This window comes from Platichthys flesus, chromosome 7 (genome assembly GCF_949316205.1).
Source record: "Platichthys flesus chromosome 7, fPlaFle2.1, whole genome shotgun sequence".
NCBI classification, from domain to species: Eukaryota; Metazoa; Chordata; class Actinopteri; order Pleuronectiformes; family Pleuronectidae; genus Platichthys; species Platichthys flesus.
Genome location: NC_084951.1, coordinates 18,774,641 through 18,792,461, shown reverse-complemented (window position 1 = coordinate 18,792,461; position 17,821 = coordinate 18,774,641). Strand labels below are relative to the sequence as shown.

At 46.0% G+C, this 17,821-nt stretch overlaps 1 protein-coding gene across 1 annotated transcript; it reads left to right on the top strand.

The window, feature by feature from the left end:
• The first annotated feature begins 699 nt into the window (after positions 1-699).
• Positions 700-15,856, top strand: LOC133956107 (EMILIN-3). The gene is made up of 6 exons (XM_062390942.1): positions 700-1,116; positions 10,497-10,619; positions 11,555-11,877; positions 12,053-12,399; positions 12,518-12,868; positions 13,797-15,856. Exons 1-6 carry the CDS (start codon positions 932-934, stop codon positions 14,940-14,942), a joined length of 2,475 nt encoding a protein of 824 aa, XP_062246926.1. The 5' UTR covers positions 700-931; the 3' UTR covers positions 14,943-15,856.
• The last annotated feature ends 1,965 nt before the right edge of the window (positions 15,857-17,821 follow it).

Genomic DNA, 17,821 nt, shown 5'->3' with positions numbered 1-17,821 from the left:
GGCCACGGTGAGGCAAGGAGGAGGTCCATTGTGTCCAGAGTCTGCAGCGTCTTAGCTGGCTGCAGCCGCGGCCACGCTCATGGCAGTGAACTGGGGGCGAGCTTTGATGCACAGCTGCTCCCGGAGCAGATGGAGAACGAAAAGGAGAGAGAGGGAAACAAAAATACAACTGTTAAGGGATTAAAGAGACAAAAACTTGAGTTTGTTTGATGGGATGGAAATGGGACCGACGAGGGGATGATGAAAAGAAAAAGGAGGTGTGTGTGTGTGAGATAGAAAAAGAGAGAGAGAGAGAGATAGAGACCCACCACATCATATTAGCAGCAACTCCAGGCCTCCACCCCTTTGTGCAGCGCTGCCAGCCTGGAGTTGGGGTGGGATATGCAAATGCAGGCCAATCGGTCCGCCTGCCCCTTCGCAGGCAGCAGAGCAGCACGCTGCTTCTCACACACACACCCTCACTCATGCAGAGGAGGGCCGAGCCTAGTCAGCAGGTCGCACACAAGCATGTGTGTGTGAGTGTACGGAGCTGAAACTTTCCTAGAGGCACGCTCGCACACTCTCTCCTCCCTCCTTCTCTCCTCTGTCCTGCTCTCCTCTCTCTCCTTTCCCCTCCTCCTGCACACCTTTGTGTTGTTTTTCCTTGCCCCTCTTCCTCCCCTCTCCCCTCCCTCTCCAGCCCTCACTTAGTTTTCCCCTCTGCTCTGCCCCGTGCACTCAGAGTGTGGTTGGTGTGCGAGCTGAAGGCGTTGCAGGGCGAGATGCTGCTGATGCTCCGGCTGTCTGGGCTCCATGTCACCGCCAGGGCCCAGTGAAGAAGACAAGACTGCAGGTGTGCCGGGGAGCTTCAACACAACAACCTGAGGAACCTTACCAGCGGTCGCATTTTACCCTGTTCTCCTCATCACCAGTTGCATTTTAGGAAAAAACAATGGGGACCGAGTTGTGTCAACTGGCTGCCCAGTGCTTCCTCTTAGGAGTGCTGCTCTCTGTGGTGGACGGTAAAGGAACCTTCTATGGAGGCCATGTCAACCCTTTCTATGGAAACAGATACAACCTGTTCAAGGCTGGACACAACCCTCACCATTTACCAAACAAGCCAATGACCCGTCACAAGTAAGTTCTCCGTTCTGGCCGTGTCACAAGAGCTAGTGCACGTTTGATTTCCCTTCCACTGCTTCAGGGGAAATATCTAGAGTGCATGCCAAATATCTAGAGTGCTTTGCGAGCCGGACCCACCTCATATACTGTAGTCCCCCCGAGGAACACATGTCACTGGCGAGTTGTAGAAATGTGGTTTCAGTTAGGGCATCGGCTCGGTAACAGATCCCTGAATTGACTCTGTGTTCCTCTCTTACTCACCATCAACCCGTTTCTGTGGTTCACACCTAAAACCATCTGTGGCCGGGGATAAACATTATACTGCAACAATAACATTGTGAAAACAAAGTGTCATTATGGTCTTAAAGGTGCAGAAGGGGTAGGGTGGGGGGGGTTGCTGAGTTGATGACAAGGGTATTGATCCCTCGCAACCGCTGTGTGTTTGTGTGTGTACGTGGTGAGGAGGGGGCTCGATTGGAGGAAAGAAGCGGCTGCCAGAAGGGAGTGGTAACACCAGTCCTCTGTCGATTCAATTGAACTTTCAGTATGATTACTTGTGAAAACTTTCTCTTTCTCCACTCAACTCTTCCAATATCAACACCAAGGATCTCCTGTTTCTGAACAGGTCCGTGATGTGTGTAAACACACTGGCCAGATATTGACGGGTCAGTCAAACCTACACGAACAGAGCGGAATAACAATCCCTATGATGTGCATGAAATTTAAAAGTCATGAAGCCGGGAGATGGAACTGAGCCCTGTGGATATATATTTTGCCTGGATGGCTGATGTTTGGCCTGCGGGTCTCTCTCGGGTTGTCCGTCTCTTCCCCTCTCATCTCTTTTGCTTGGCTTCCCCTGAGAGCTGTTATGTCTTTGGACAGCTCCCCAGTGACCTGCTGCTTCACTCAAACTGCCTCAGAAGACTGTTGATCTCACAGCCGCGTTGAGACTGCCGTTCACAATCACCTTCGGGGAAGAGAATCTTCAGCTACCCTGACTACACATTCAGTTTTCTACTTTAACTCGATTATCTGCCTTCATCCTTCATGCTCCCTATTCCTTGATTTCAGGCACACCATCATGTGCACTGTTTATCCCCCTCTCCCAGCCCTGCTTCACTTTTTTGCTGCAGGGAAAAGTGAAAGCAGTTACTTATTACATATAGATTAACTCAGTTTTTGACTCACTATAGCTCTGTCAAATGGACCATTAAACAACCTGACAGCCTCATGTCACTTAGTCTATAGCTGTGCATCAATTCAGGGGCCGCACCCTCCGGACCCTCGCCTAGCAACAAAGTGACGGACAAAAAGGTTTCTAATTTGATTAAAAAACTTTAAAAAATATGTATTTTTTTAAACTGCCTTACCATTAGCCGCTAGTTTTGCATTTTAAAAATAATATTTTTTACCTTTTCTTTTTGCTGCCATAACCTCTTTGAAAAACAGTTTGTCACAGGAGCGCAGTGAATCATGGGATATGTTGGACCAGGAAGGATCCAGCTGGTGGAGGGAGCTTGTGTTGCTCAGGGTGGAAGGAACATTTTTCCTCCAAATTGGAACAGTCTGGTCGCACCGCTGTGACACAATCAGTCTTCAACTGAAGCTTCGGAAGGATGCGGCCCCCCAAATTGAGATAAAGCTATATTATAACACGTAAAGAAACTAATTATACATTGTATATCATTGGGAATCGACCATCACCAGCGCTCTTGATGTCCGGACGCTTCATGCCAGAGGTCTCGTCGTCATCCTCGACCATCACGTCCAATGCACGTTGCTCCTCATGCAGGTTGGCAGCATACGGCAGCTAACTTTTCCACAGTGGCACCAAAGAGGTTTGTTAACGTCAGACACGCTTGAATCCTGCAGATCGATCAGTTTGAAGAGTGACAGATGTTCGGTGACTTCTTGTTGCTGGTGGCCGGTGACGTTCTGTACCCATGTGTCTGTGTTTACACAAGAGCTGCCGAACCACCTTGGACACAGTGGGCCCCGGGGACCTGTCAGTGTCAGACCACTGCCACAGATATATGAGCTCAGGTGTTGTCGGCCTGACGGGTCAGTGGAAATAGAGACTTAAAAATAACACACGTTCCAAGTGTGTGTGAAAGTGTCTGTGCGAGTGTGTATGGGTGTGTGTTTGTCTATATGTGCGTCTGTGAAGGGTTTCACCGCTTGTAAAAGCCTCCTCTGGTTTCTGACTGACCACACTGTCACATGGACAAAACTCGCGTCTGTTTAGAAAGTGAGGGATATAAAAAAAAAATGTAATTCTCAGCTGTTGAGGTGCCAAAGTCTTCTCTTTCTTTAGGTTGAATTATTATCTGTGTTTTGGCAGCAAAGCGAGTGATTTGATTTCACAGTCATTCCTTTCATTCAACACAACCACTCTCTGCTGTTAAAGAATCTAGAGCCTCTATTCACAGGCTGTCACATCTAAGAGTACCAGTGCATAGTTGAAATACTGCACCTAACACTTTATTACACTTTGCATCAGGTGGTTTAGGGAGCTCAGATTTCCTGAAGGGTGTTTTAGTCTCTTATTGACATCTTCATCTTCAAGGGCAAATTATATAATTCAATATTCTGTGCAACACTTTCACAAAAAACAACTGAGTCCAGCCCAAAGGAAATGAGCGGGTGTGTTTTGCATCTCAAAAAATTGCACAATAACGTGAAACATAATCTCAGGGCCATATAGCCTTGGATTGGCTGCAGTATTTTAAATCAATTAGGGTCCCAGCAGATGTCTCATGACTTCCCTGATGAGATTAGAGACATATCTGTGTGCTCAGCGATGATGTATGAGACAGAGGTCAGGGGAGAAAGGTCAGTGAGACAGTGGAGGTCAGAGGTCACGGGTTGCAGTTGTAAGTTTGTGTTGAGTGTCCAGCGGAGGACAAGAATGGAGCCAGTCTCCTGCCAAGGGTCACAGAGGCTGGGCAGTAAACTCCCAAGCTCCCCACCGACGGCAGATATTTCAATAACACACTGGTTCCACTGACCTTTTCGGCAAAGATGCTTTCCAGGGTTAATGCAGTTAATGTGGATTTATTTAGATTTTTGTTACCTCTGCATAGGAGGTTTTGTTCTGATTGTGTTTTGATTGGTTTGTTTGGAAGCAAGACTACGCAAAACAACTAGACGGTGAAACTTTGCTGTGGATCTCAGCGATTCAAGGATCTATTCAAGGGGACTGATGTGTGTGCAAGTGTGTGCAGCTTGATTGAATTTAAGGGAACTATTGGGCCTTGGCAGAGTTATGTGCTCTGCTTAGTTCCATTTTAGTTTGTAGGTTAGATTTTCGGGAAGATTATTGAACAGATTTCCACAAAACTTGGTGCATGAATGGAAGCATGAGCCAAAAAACACGTAGTAGAATTCGATGAAGATCTTTAAAAAAAGAGGGGGCGGACTCAGAATTTCCTTTTTTTCAATATTGGAAAAAATCATGCATATTTTGGGGACTGATGTTTGTGAGAGTGTGTGCGATTTGGAGAAATCCAGATTGAACAAATTTAAATGTGGTTTCTTGAGGTTCTATAGCTGCACTAGTTTCTACCAAGTGGCCTGGTCTGCCTGTCTTTCTTTTCTAAACAGCACTCTAGTATTTTTCCAGTGACTCCTGCAACAGTTTTCACGAGAGCTACGTTGTTTTGCTCGGCAGCTACAGCACCTCAATAAAGCATCACCACACATTGCTACTGGTTGTTATGTGTTATTGCTTTTGGTTTCACCCACAACTCAGACAAATCTATTTCAAAACCCTTTCTTTAAAAAAAAAAAAACACAGAGAACTATTCTCACTAAAGAAGATTATGTGCTTTGGGAAATGCCTGAGGATAAGTCATCGGTGTGTTTTTTCACTACCGGTGTTTGAGCTGCTTACTGTGTCCCAAGAGAAAAATAAGAGAGGGCGAAACTTCATGGAGAATGAAGCGGCTTGTGTTTGTCTTATTTTAATATGTAAAAGTTAAATATGATGAATATGAACTCGTCAGAATGAATAACGAAGTGTCTATAACACATGACTGCATTGCTGTGAGGATTAGAGACCAAGAGCCAAACTTTGAGCACATGTCAAAGTAATGGGCTGCCTTTAAGCTAAAGCAATCAGAGCTGGCTTGAATCTGAGCAGCACATCTTTCCTTTAACCCTAATCAGTAGCCACAAGAGCCACGTCAATCACCTCTGCACCATGGGGCCCTTGAGTCCGGCCAGTTAGCCAGAAATAGGACTCATTAAAAGGATATATGGAAAGAGATGGGCCCTGGAGGGGGAGTTGTAAGCCCAGAGATCAGGTCCGCTGCAGCCGTAAATCTATCAGAGGCAACAGCAGTGGCCTGAGTTCAAACAGTCAGAGACCCTGCAGGTGAGTGTGTGGTTAGCAGGGAGGAAGAGCCCCCCCCCCTCTAGTGCCGCAGTGTCAAAACAAGCGAGGCGAAGGTTGGAGAAGTGGCAGGAGGAGGTCTGTGGCGCGATCCGGCAAACACGAGAGGCTCGGTGGAAAAATAAAAAGGTGGAAGGAAAAAAGAGAACACTGGAAACCAAGGCAAGAGCAGGACTGGTATGCTTGGATAATTAAACAGAGATTACCTGCCGCTTTCGAGGAAGGTTCTGAAAAAAGCAGAGCGTGGAAAGGTGAATTGTTTTGGTCCCAGCAGAGGGTGGAGGTCAAGCAGCAATAACATTTGCAGAAAAAGCTCCACGTGAGAATCAGAGCTGGGAATTCCTCTTCCCCCCTGGGAGGCCGGGAAGCGATTTAGAAACTGTAATATCATCCTGGAAATATTTACAGTGGGCCCAGACATGGCAGTCAAAAAAATGACACGGCCCAGTGACAGAAAAAAGACAATATTTTGGTGTGAAGGGCGGCGGGGGGGGGGGGGGGGGGGGGCTGTTGTTAGGAGAGAGAGAGAGGCAAGAGAAGTAGTAAGTGTGACTTTTCTGAAAGGAGGTGAAGGCTGTTTTGATGTTCATTATAGGGGTGGGGGAGAGTGAGGTCAGGTGATGGTGGAAGGTGCACAAGAGAGTTTAAGAATTGGCGGCGGGTCAGTTGGGGTTGGGAGGTTCGCTGAGGGTGTGGATGAACTATTGACACATTGTTTTTTGGATCTTGGGTGTTTGCTTTCTGGTTTTGGTAAGATAGCGCTTCGATGTCTCTTATAATACACAAAAGAAAATGTGAAGGATCATCAGGAACATTTAGAACTTGGTAGCTTTAAGAAAGAGGGAGTACACAAGACTCTGGCAGGGATTCGTTCGTATGGGTGTTCAAGGCCTTGTTTAGTTTTAAACTGCTGATGAGACAAGCTAAATGTAATCACATTACATACATTAGGTCAAGTTCAATTATAGGAAGCATTGTGTGGTGGCTGTGGCTCAGGGGGTAGAGAGAGTTGCCCACTAACCAGAAGGATTGGTGGTTCGATCCCAGCACCTGGAAGTGTCCTCGGACAAAACACTGAACCTCAAACGGCTCCCTACTGGTGTGTGATAGATTGGAGTTTGTAGAAGTGCTGGAGAAGGTGTGTGTGTGAATGTGACACACACCCTAAAGTGGTGTGAGTGGCCCATTAGGCCTAAGAAGTGCTTCATAAATACATTCCGCTTACTAAGCAGAAGGATTTGATGCCAGTAGTGTGGATCTCGGAATGATGAAGTTTGTCATTCGCTGAATTACATTTGGTTTGCACCACAAATATTTTACAAACTACTGGAAGGATCGTGGTTGTGGCTCCAAGACGATTCAAACCAATGACTTTGACGATGAGGAAACATTTTTGGGTTCATTGTGAAAAGTCTGGGTGAAATCTATATCCTCCTCAGGATGAATAACTTTCATGATTCCTGTATTTCTGTATTTTTATTATATAAATTACCTAATTACCTCCGCCAAGGAGATTTTCATCTATGCAAATATGTTTGTTATTTACCAGGACCAACCAAAAACTACAGCATAGATTACCACACAAATTGATGAAAGGATGCAGTTTGGGTCGGGAAAGAACTCATTCAAGTTTGGTGTAGATCCACATCAGGGGGCAGATCCGGGCATTTAGTTTTTCCACTTTCTTAAATATTGCAAAACATGGCATCTGTTCTTTAGAGAGTTCTGTGTCAATCTTGATTTGAAAAAATCTGACACATTTACATGGTTCATATCAAGTGTGAACATCTTTATGCTTATTCCTAATTCATTTAATTTAAATGTGTCTGTATGACTGGATTGTTGAGTCTTGGCGTACATATGTGCTCTACTGATTTCATTCTATTAGGCAAATGTTAGCGAGCAGTTAACCTACTTCACCTCACTGTGAGCAGGTTAGCATGGAGACATCAGTATTTAACTGGGCCAAAGTGCAGCCGTGCAGAGCCGAGAGCATGTCTGCAGACTTTCTCAGGATTTATTGACTTCCTATTCCTCTGACCTTCATCACTCTTCCACCTCCAGGTCACCGAGATCCTCTGACCAGATGCTTTGCTCTGTCCCGCAGGCACAGTTAGAGTTTTCTAATAAGTGACTGCGTTATTCCGTGTGGCCAACATCTCCCCTCTGTCACCCACGAGTGAGGAGACAAACATCAGAAAGTATTAATGATGCATAATGCCCCCCTCTCTCCTCTCCATATTCTCCATATCCTACATCATACTGGATCAAGGCTTCTCATCCTTGCATGTGTCCAGACTAGGGATCCTCCCACACGAGCAGCTTAAAAGCTCTCACCTACCCTGCTGCAGCTGGTCCTGGTTGAGACAATAACAAACTCTAACATATGTCCACTTGCCGATAAAACTTGTGAAATCCTCACCCTGCAGAGCCGTGTGGCCTCCGTGGATGTAAAATAAAAGGGCCTTGGGCTTCGCTGTGAATGCGGAGTATGCTCATGTGTGTGTCTGCACAGCTAAGACACGATATCCATATCTCTCGAGGTGAAACTCAACATCGGTCTTGTAAAAATCTGTTCTTACGCAGCCGAGGAGGTGACCTGCTGCTGCTCTCGCCGACACCGCGGCGCAGAGGGACAGGATTTATCTCAGCGCTCAGCTTTGATTCTCGCAACGCCAGAGCCCCGCTGTCTGTAAGACTCACAATCCCAAATGACATTGACAGATTTGTGAAAACAGCCTGAGCGCAGACGGGGAGGGGAGCAGAAACAGAGACCTATAAACAGACGAAAGGTGGTTCCTGCACTTTTTTTGCTCTTATGAGTCTTGGGGTCATTGGGTCCCCCCAGATGTTCACCTGACAAACAAATGGGTGAACACGGTCACTGACGGCTCCGTGCGTGAGAAGGATCACACACCCCTCCTGCGCTGTATTCACAAGCATACCCACCGAGTCTGCTCTCGATCAGCTGTCACAAACCCTACTCTGCTCTATAGAAGCCTTTCCTCAACTCTTGCCTGCACGAAAACAAATCATAAAGCTCCTGATTTCTCTCAATAAATCTGTCTTCATGAGGAGAGAACCACTGAAAACTATTTCGATTTTATAACATAACACTTAAAGCGCTGAAGTGCTGAGAGTTTCTGGTTTGCAGTGCCGCCAGTTGCCAGGCGCCCCTGTGAAAGACTGATTACATCAGTTTAGTGCAACGTCAATTTGGTGAGAACCCCCATCAAATTCTGTGGTGGGCTCTGTACAGGAGCCTGCACCGGCACCATCGCTGGAAACCCCCTAACGAGGCCTCATGCCTTTTGCCTTTTGCTTTTTGCCAAACGCTTCACAATTTTACAGGGTCGTATGAATATTTTTTTTAAATGCGTGTGTATGAAGTGGTGGTGGGGAATCGCCCTGATACTTTACTACTTTACAATTTCTTATACATATGCAGATTAAGATTTGGGTTTTGTTCTCCCTTGGGTCCCTTTTGCCCGGGGCCCCCAAAGTCCCTTGAAACGCAGCTGGACAGATCACTTTTTCTTAAATCCAGGGACATCAATCTCCACTACCACGTAGCATTGATCAAATATAGTTGTTTAATTTGTCATTTATTTTAGTGCCTAAAGGTTGAAAAACAAATAATTAGGAGTTGTAAGGAGATTTTTTAATGGGAAGGAAATATAGCAGAAATGGTGATGCAGCCATATTTGTTTGTTTGTATTAAGTGTTTTTATACACTTATAAACCACATGAAGCATTAAATCACGGTTTTCCAGCCACATGTTTTTTTGTTCACCCATTTGAAGCGGCCAGTCAATTGCCCGTGCGAGTTTAAAGTGCTCCCATCTCACCACATCAGTTCAGGTCTTAACCGCCACTTCCTTCCCAACGCATGACCTGGCAGCATGTTGTCAGGCGAGTATGAAAGGAGCTCTGTCAGTCTGACTCCCTGCCCTTTTCCCTCCCCAGCCATTAACATATGTCAACACAGGCGGAGCGGTGACACAAACGCAGGCAGCGGTTTGCAGAAAGCGGCAGCAGTGATTTCTCTCCGACTTCAACAGGCCGTGCTGTTTGTTATCCCTCTGAACCTGTTGACTTGGCATGCAGACCCCCGCTCAGCTCCCGTGTCCCTCCCTGCTCCACCAAACACTTGTATTTGTCCCGAAACAGCTGTGGAGTAACATGAAGTACTGCATGTGTTGCTAAATGCTCCCTGCTGAACGTAAGAAATGCTTCACATGTGAGCCCAAAGAGCCCAGATCATCGTTTCCTGTGTTGCACGGGGGCCAGGGGAACATTTAGCAGTTGCTATAGCTCCACTGGCAGTGGAGCGAGAGCTGAGAAAGGGGTCCGGCTCCACCATGATGCAACAACTGTTCAAAGTACTTACAGAGAAGTTATTATGTGCTGGATTCTGGACACATGTGAAAACAGTCTCAGGAAGGTGTCTTGCTGCTGAGTTACCACTTTTAAATAAAAGCAAACAAAAGACCGATGAAAAGTTCCCAGCAAACATCTTCTGTTTTCCTTGGTGTGCGAGTTTTTTTAAAAGGTAAAAAACAAAAACAAAAGTTTGATTTAACCACATGTAACAAAAAGTTCCTCTGTGAAACTCATAGACTGTAAACAAAGATGGACGACGAGTTTCATCAGAGGGATAGGTCTACCAAAATTAACATAAACCATCTTGGAGATATATTTAGTTGATGTGGACATTGACTTGTTACTTTGGCCCTATCTATCTATCTATCTATCTATCTGTTTGTCTATCTATCTGTTTGTCTATCTATCCATCTACCTATCACTCGGTCTGTCCATCTATTTATCCATCTATATATATCTTTGTGACGTGCAAATGCAATCTAATTGAATCCACTGAGTTTGACTGATATTCAGTAAACACACTTGTGATAAATTAGATGGGGACTCTGGTGTTTTCATATCAGATAAATAGATATTGTATAAATTATTTACCTCCAATTTCCCTCTACTGTCCCCACAGAAACCACTGTGCCTACGTGGTCCACAGGAACATCACATGCACCATGCAGGATGGAGTGTCCACCTACGTGAAGGCCGAGTACACCACCAAGTGCATCTGGGGTCAGAAGTGTCCTGTTGTCGTGTAAGTCTTTTTTTCTTTTCATCTTAACAAAACAACATAATGTGGAACAAACCTTTTTACAATTCAGTCTGAAGTGCAGCCAGTTTGACTCAGAGGATTTAAATGTATATTCATCACCTAAAATTCAGAAAACTGTGACATTGAAGAGCATACTCTATGCAAATGCTGCCCTCTAGTGTTCACATGGTTAGCTGTTCGAAGAATGATGTGCAGGCCCTCTGCTGTCAGGACAATGCAAATAATATTTATATACATATATATATATACGAGCATCATTTATCTTTCAGCACATTAACAAAATTTAATTTAAAGACAAAGTTATTTATTGTAATGATGTAGATATGGTCATATTCTTGTTGTTCATGCCAAACTAAGAAAATATTCCAAATAATGAATTCCAAATAAATCATAAAAACTATGGTCTGAAACAACAACACTTTAAATGTATATACTTGACTTTAACAGTGTGTGGCTTCATAAATCATTTTAATGTCAAAAGCGCCCACACAGGGGAAGTGTGTGTGTGTGTGTGTGTGTGTGTGTGTGTGTGTGTGTGTGTGTGTGTGTGTGTGTGTGTGTGTGTGTGTGTGTGTGTGTGTGTGTGTTTTTGTGCGTGTACGTTCACAATTGAAATCCAGCTTATAGGAGATAACACTGAAGTGTGGTGTTGACCCTGGTTCAATCCTCTGATGCCACATCATTCACACTACACAATATTTAATCTCCTAATCTCCCTCTAATCTGTGTTTAATCCCACAGAGAAAAAAATCCCTTTATTTCTGCCCAGCACCTCTCATCTCTCCGTCCTCTGTCCTGGCGCTGTAATCCTAATTAACAAGAACAAAAGCGGATATTCGGACAGACCCTCATGTGTCAGTTGTATTAAAACATAAACCTCTGATAGTTAAACAAGTCTTTTCTCCTGTTTCCCTCAGGTACAGGACCTTCTACAAGCCAAAGTACAAGGTGGGTTTTAAGTCTGTGACTGAGCTGGAGTGGAGGTGCTGTCCCGGCTACTCTGGAGAGCAGTGCTACGATGGACCCACGTCATCGCCCGACGCCATGATACCACCTTTCAGGGGTGCTGGTTTGCCCCATCGTCCAGGGGTGAAGGGCTTCCCTCATGGGCCGAGACCTCCCTTGGACAGGAGGCCTGGAGGAGGCCAGTTGGAGCCAGGCAAACCTTTTCCCAGTGTGCCTGACCACAGACCAATACCAACAGGAGAACTGCCTGGTGGAGGCGGAACACCAAACTATGGTAAGAACAGACTGATTTATTGTTAAACCCAAGGGTTTAAACTCCCACAGCTGATGTCTGTGTGCAATGCTCGTGCATCTTTGTGCTTATCGGAGCGAGCATGTACAGAATTTAAAACCAAGCAGGAGCTAAAATAAATCCTCTTTTCTCCTATTTTTCATATCTGGAAATAAAGGAAACAGATTTGGGATTTCTGGTGTGACTGGTGAACGTTTGGACCGTATGGAGGAGGACCTGCGTCGCCTCACCCAGGGGCTGGACACGCTCAACGGGGTGGTGGCCGGCCTTGAGGAGCGGCTGCGCACCTCCCTCAGAGAGGATACCAACAAGATCCTGGTGTCTCTGCTGCCCAGCGGGCCCCGCCTGCCTGGCTCCACCGTGGGATTTGGGGTGATCCCCGATGGGACTCCTGATGGACTGGAGGGAGGAGAAGGCTTCCCTGGAGTTGGAGACTTGGCAGGGAGAGTGACAGAAGTGAGCGACGAGCTGCGAGCCAAGGCTCACATCTTAGAGGAGATTCAGGTACTGTGACGCTATGATGAGGCCAAGATCAGATGAATGTGTCTGTCCAGCTTGATCGAATCAGTCTCCCCTTCCTTAATTAAATGGTTCTTTCCCTCTGGTCTGTATGGGTCATTAGGGGATGGTTCTGGGGCATGATGGCCAGCTGAAGAGGCTGCTGGACGGGGCTAGAGGAAATCCCATCCTGGGCCCCAGCTCCAACGCTTACCTTGATGAGATCGTTGACACCAAGATGGCTGGCGTGCGGGCGGAGATCCTGGACGGCTTCGAGAGTCGTCTGAGCGGTTTGGAGAACCACTGCAACAAGAAGATCGGGGAGGTGCAGGAGCAGTGCCACCTGGAGCACATGGACGGCCAGGAGCAGATGCAGCAGACTCTGGACGGAAGAGAAACGGGGATCAGGGAGGAGTTGGGCACCATGCAGGCTCAGATCCAGGGTCTAACTCTGACGGAGAGCTGCTGTGGACAGGTAGGACGGGGATGAGATCACGATTTGAGCAACATGAAGTAGAAACATCCAATCTGTCGAGTGAACAGCACTGACATTCATCTACTGATGCGATTTCAATGGAGGTGTTTAAATGTAGAGGCAGGAGAACTGTTTCCCTGTTTCTAGTCTTTATTATTCAATCAATCAGATCTTATTTGTATTGCACTTCTTACACAAACAATGAAACGAGTGCTTTACAGAATAAAAGCAATAAAAACTCTAATAAGTTTAGAGTTTATCTAAAGAAAGATAAAGATAAAATAAAAAAAATGCAGAAAACACTACTATTGTCAGGGCATAAATGTGTCTTTGCTTACATGTGCAGAATCTGCTATAAAAGGTATAATAAAAACACAGCATGTCAGATCCAAACAGACATATTTAAAAGAAACGTTCACATTAAAGACTCGAAGAAAGAACACTTACAAAATGAGGATATATATAATATAATACTAAAGAAAGAAATACTAAAGAAACAGAGGTGTATATTAGGGATGAACAAGTATTGAAGGGAAAACAATGCTAAGAGAAGGACCATATAGAAGAAAAGAAAAAAGAGAATTCAATTATTGTCCTGATAAGCAGTCCACGATGCATAAATAGATAATACAATTAAAATAAATAGAATTCAATTAAAATCCAGACTTAAAAAGGACAGTTTTGAATATTCTTTTAAATATATCATGTAACATGTTAGTAATGCTCCTGGTTTTGTCTTTAAAGTTTTGTTACTTCACAAACAAGAGCGTAATGTGATCTTAACCAGAGAGTCAATAAGAACATCTCCAAGTATATCGACATGAAGGCCGACATTTCAGACTGTGCTACTCAAGGGGCATTTTATCACTACACCGTGATCATGTGTTATTAGTTTACCAATGAACCAACACCTTCTTGATGTCTGCAGGTTAACAGTCTGTCCAAGCGTGTGCTGCTCTTGGAGGAGTCAGTGAAAGGTCTGACTGAGTCTCAGCGTCTGCTCCAGACTGCCCTCACCGACCAGAGCATCCACGTGGAGACGCTGATCGAGACGCACCTGCTGGACTTCGAGGGTCGTCTGAATGCCACAGACGGTGGACCTGATGGAGCTGGGGGGCTCCCTGGAGGTCTCGATGGCTTCAAGACCATGCTGGAGGACAAGCTGAAGACCCTGGAGGAGAGGGTGTTCGTGGCCGTGGAGGAGCTGAGCAATGCCACAGCCCCGGCTCTCCTGGAGGGCCAGGTGGTCCCAGCGCTGGAGACGGAGATCGAGTCGGTGAGGAGGAGAGTGGAGGGAGACCTGGACGGCATTCAGAAGCAGCTGATAGACCTGGAGCTCCTCTGCACCTCCTCCTGCTCGCCCTCCACCCCACCAGCAGGGGGTGTCAGCATCACCGAGGTGGAGGAGGATTGTGAGGGGATGGAGAAAAAGATGACAGACCGCCTGGACTCCCAATCCACCCAGCTGAACCGCCTGAACAACACCATTCAGAACCTGCTCTTCAGGATTGCACAGGAGGACGCAGAGGGCATGGTCCAGGGCGAGATCACCCTGCTGAAGGTCAACATCAACTCGGTGAACCGCACCCTGAAGGGCCTGAAGGACTCTATTAGCTTCATTGCAAGTGAAGTGGGCCACGCCAACTCCACCTGGGAGCAGAGAGAGCACCAGATAATCAACCAGGTCCAGGGGATCACCAAACTTGTGGGCCACCAGGCCTCCATCGTCGGGGCCGGGGAGAGGCGGCTGGCCCAGCTGAAGGGAGAACTGGTGACTTTGAAGAGGCGGCTGTCCGGGGAGCTGCAGGGCTGCAGGAGCACGGCGATAGAAGTGCAGAGAGAGGTGAAGGGCTTTGACAGCAGGGTGAGCCAGGTGGAGGGCCAGTGCAGCAGCATGGGAGAACTGGCGGAGCAGCTGGAGAGGATCCGGGCGGAGCTGGAGAGACACTCGGACTCGTACCTGGCCGAGGTCAACGGGACCCTGGCCGTCCACTCAGAACAGCTAGCTGAGCTGAAAGGAGAGGTCAAAGACTGCGTGGCCAAGGAGGCGGCAAACCAAAAAGAAGACCAGTAGCATCTGAGCTACAGATTATTATTATTATTTTCTTTTCTTTTTTTTCAAGGAGACTTAATGTGTGCTTCTCGTGAAGCTGATTCTCTCTTGTCGTTTTCAAATCCCATCTGCGCAGCTGCAAATGAACTGAACCGGTGAAAGACATTTCCCATAAGCCCCCCCAGCCCAGTGCCTCCAGATGTCCTGGGTATTTAGTTTAGCGAAGTGAGGAGGAGCAGACGCAGAAAATTACAAAGACACACATATGGTTGTATAGCTGGGCAATATTGTCCCTTGAGATTTTATTCAATAGGGCATTTGGTTTTTTCTCAGATCATGATTGTTTTCCTTTTCATATTTTACCTTTTTTCTTAACTTATATGAAGTGAATGCATTGATATGATGTAAACTGTTTGTATAAGAGAATGAATAGCAGAGCAAAGTGAATGATATGGGACTGATACGCTGCTACGGGTTTCTGCTGACCAGCACATCCAACATCCTCTGTGCGGACTCTAGTCTGGCCCTTTTTCATGAATACTGTATCAACTTGGTGCTATTTACATTTTTTTGTAAACTCCACTTTTACACATGGTATAAAAATGGTATACGTGTTTCTGTTTTGACAGTTTTGTGTCCTGCCACATTTTTCCAGGTTTCAGAGAAGTTCCATAATTCACCATTGGGGGACTCTGACGAAACGTTACATGGCATGGGAGATGGAAAATGAATAAAATCTAAACCCCTCGAGGGCTGTGTGTAGAATGACGGCTTAATATGTATTTTTCCAAATGTCATATGGGTTGTGGATTATGTTCTGTTTAATTCAGTACAACTTTATTTATCGCTGTAAATAACGGACTGTCAGTAAATGTGGAGTTTATTGTGGAGAGAGTTATTATTGTTTATCAGCAATCGCACATTTCTTTGTGTTTTTTTTTATTATGGGTGACAACAAAAACAATAAATAGAAAAAGAAGCTAAGGGGAGAGCGTGGCCTAGGGGATAGAGCGGGTGTTCTGCAGGGACTGCTGGACATTGGTATGTGCTCTCTGAGTGGCCTTCGTGTTACAAATGTAATCTGAAGGATTACAGAATTGGGTCAAATACCACAGCCACTATTATGTGTACAGGTAGAGTATATCAACCTCCTATAGAGGCGGTGATCGAAGGCGTCGGACGATCCCCAATTTACTTTATGACGTGATGGCCAAGTGATTTATCCCCATGTTTCCTCTCTAATCTTCTTTTTAAATGGATCTTTGAAACGCTATTAGGTTATGTTGCTTTTTAAAGACAAGAAAAAAGACCAAGAAGAACTTCTCTGATGAGTTTTTGAAGGAGGTAGACTTGTCAAGCCATTGACAGCAGTAAGTTGACGGTCAGAAACTACAACCAAAGTTTCCATGGTGGCATTAACATGAACCACTGTTTCTCCCAAAATCAATATCACGGAACCAGGAGAGAGAACAGACTTTGAAAAATGACTGCGCCTGTAGTCGGGCTGCTCTGTGCTGCAGGATTCACAGAATATCAGCAAATGGTTGAAGACAGCAACATCTACCACTGATTAAACGGCTGTCAGCCTGTAATGGGGACCAGAAATGTAATCATATATTATATACTGCACAGCACATTGGCTCCGGGAATGTGAGGTGTGACTGCACCGAGCAAACAGGTCTTTTTCTTTTTTTTCTGTAGAGGCACTCACTATTGTTCAAAACCCCTGCCTTCACTAAACTACTCAAACTGAAAGGAAGCTGTGCTCATTTGATAAGAATGTAATTGAAACAGCACGTCACACAAAAGTCGCAAAATAAACCGCAGCGGCTCACAAGACTTTTGTCACGTGACCCGGTCTGATGATCCACGGGTCATTCGGTGAAAGTGCTTGTGGACTCAGAGGTTTGGAGAGCCTCGGTGGTAATGAACGAAGCCGAGTGAAACGAACTGAAAAAAAACAAGTTGACCTTGCACCACTGACGCAGCGTCAGCAGGTCTTTCTGTACAGCATCAGCACATAGTTTTATATAGACAACATCGATGACCAGAACGGGATGAAGCAATGGTAGCGTAATGAAAACCACCGGGCTACATATAAATATACCCAGTGGAGAGGGGAAACCCGGAGCGGATAGAGAGGGTGGGGGTCACAGTTGAAGGCACATATGGATCAGCCTGCATCTGGTTGGAATGATGAGAGATGTAATGAGAAAGATGTGTATTTACAACTGTGCAGTACAGTGAGAATGTGTCACAGAAAAATAAACAAGATGAGACAGTAGATGAGAATGGATGTGACAGTCAGTGTGGGATGCGAAGATGAGCCCGGCTCGCTGGAGAGGAAAGCTCCAGGTGATAGACGGGGATGTGACAAGGTGCCGGGCGAGCAGGAGAGCAAAGGATGGACAGTCAGTGACTCAGGGAGACACAGCAGATGTGTTTACAACCTCCCCGTCCATCGGCCGTGTCCCTGAGTCCTGACGTGAGAGCAGGCACGAGTCACAACAGAAAACACGCCGGGCTCAGGTACGCAGCACACACGGAACTCCACAGCCCGGCCAGACAGCGTTAATGTAAGTGTAAAGGGCCCGGAGCCCATGGGGGGGGGAATGGACTGGATGCTATGCTGTCCTCTTTGGAAGCAGCAGCTCTACAAAGGGCCTGTTAGTGATCAGGAGACAACGCTTAAACCTGAGAGCAAGACGAGCGGTTATGTAATACATGGATAGGCCTGTTACAAATTCATGTGACATGCACACAGGAACGCCGCGTCGCTCTACTCCAGGATCTCGTGTTTTTTTTGCACATGCCTGATACAGCTCATAGTCATGCGTACACACACGCACGCACCAATGCACGTGCACATGCAATATCCAATAAGGCACTGTTGTTCTCTC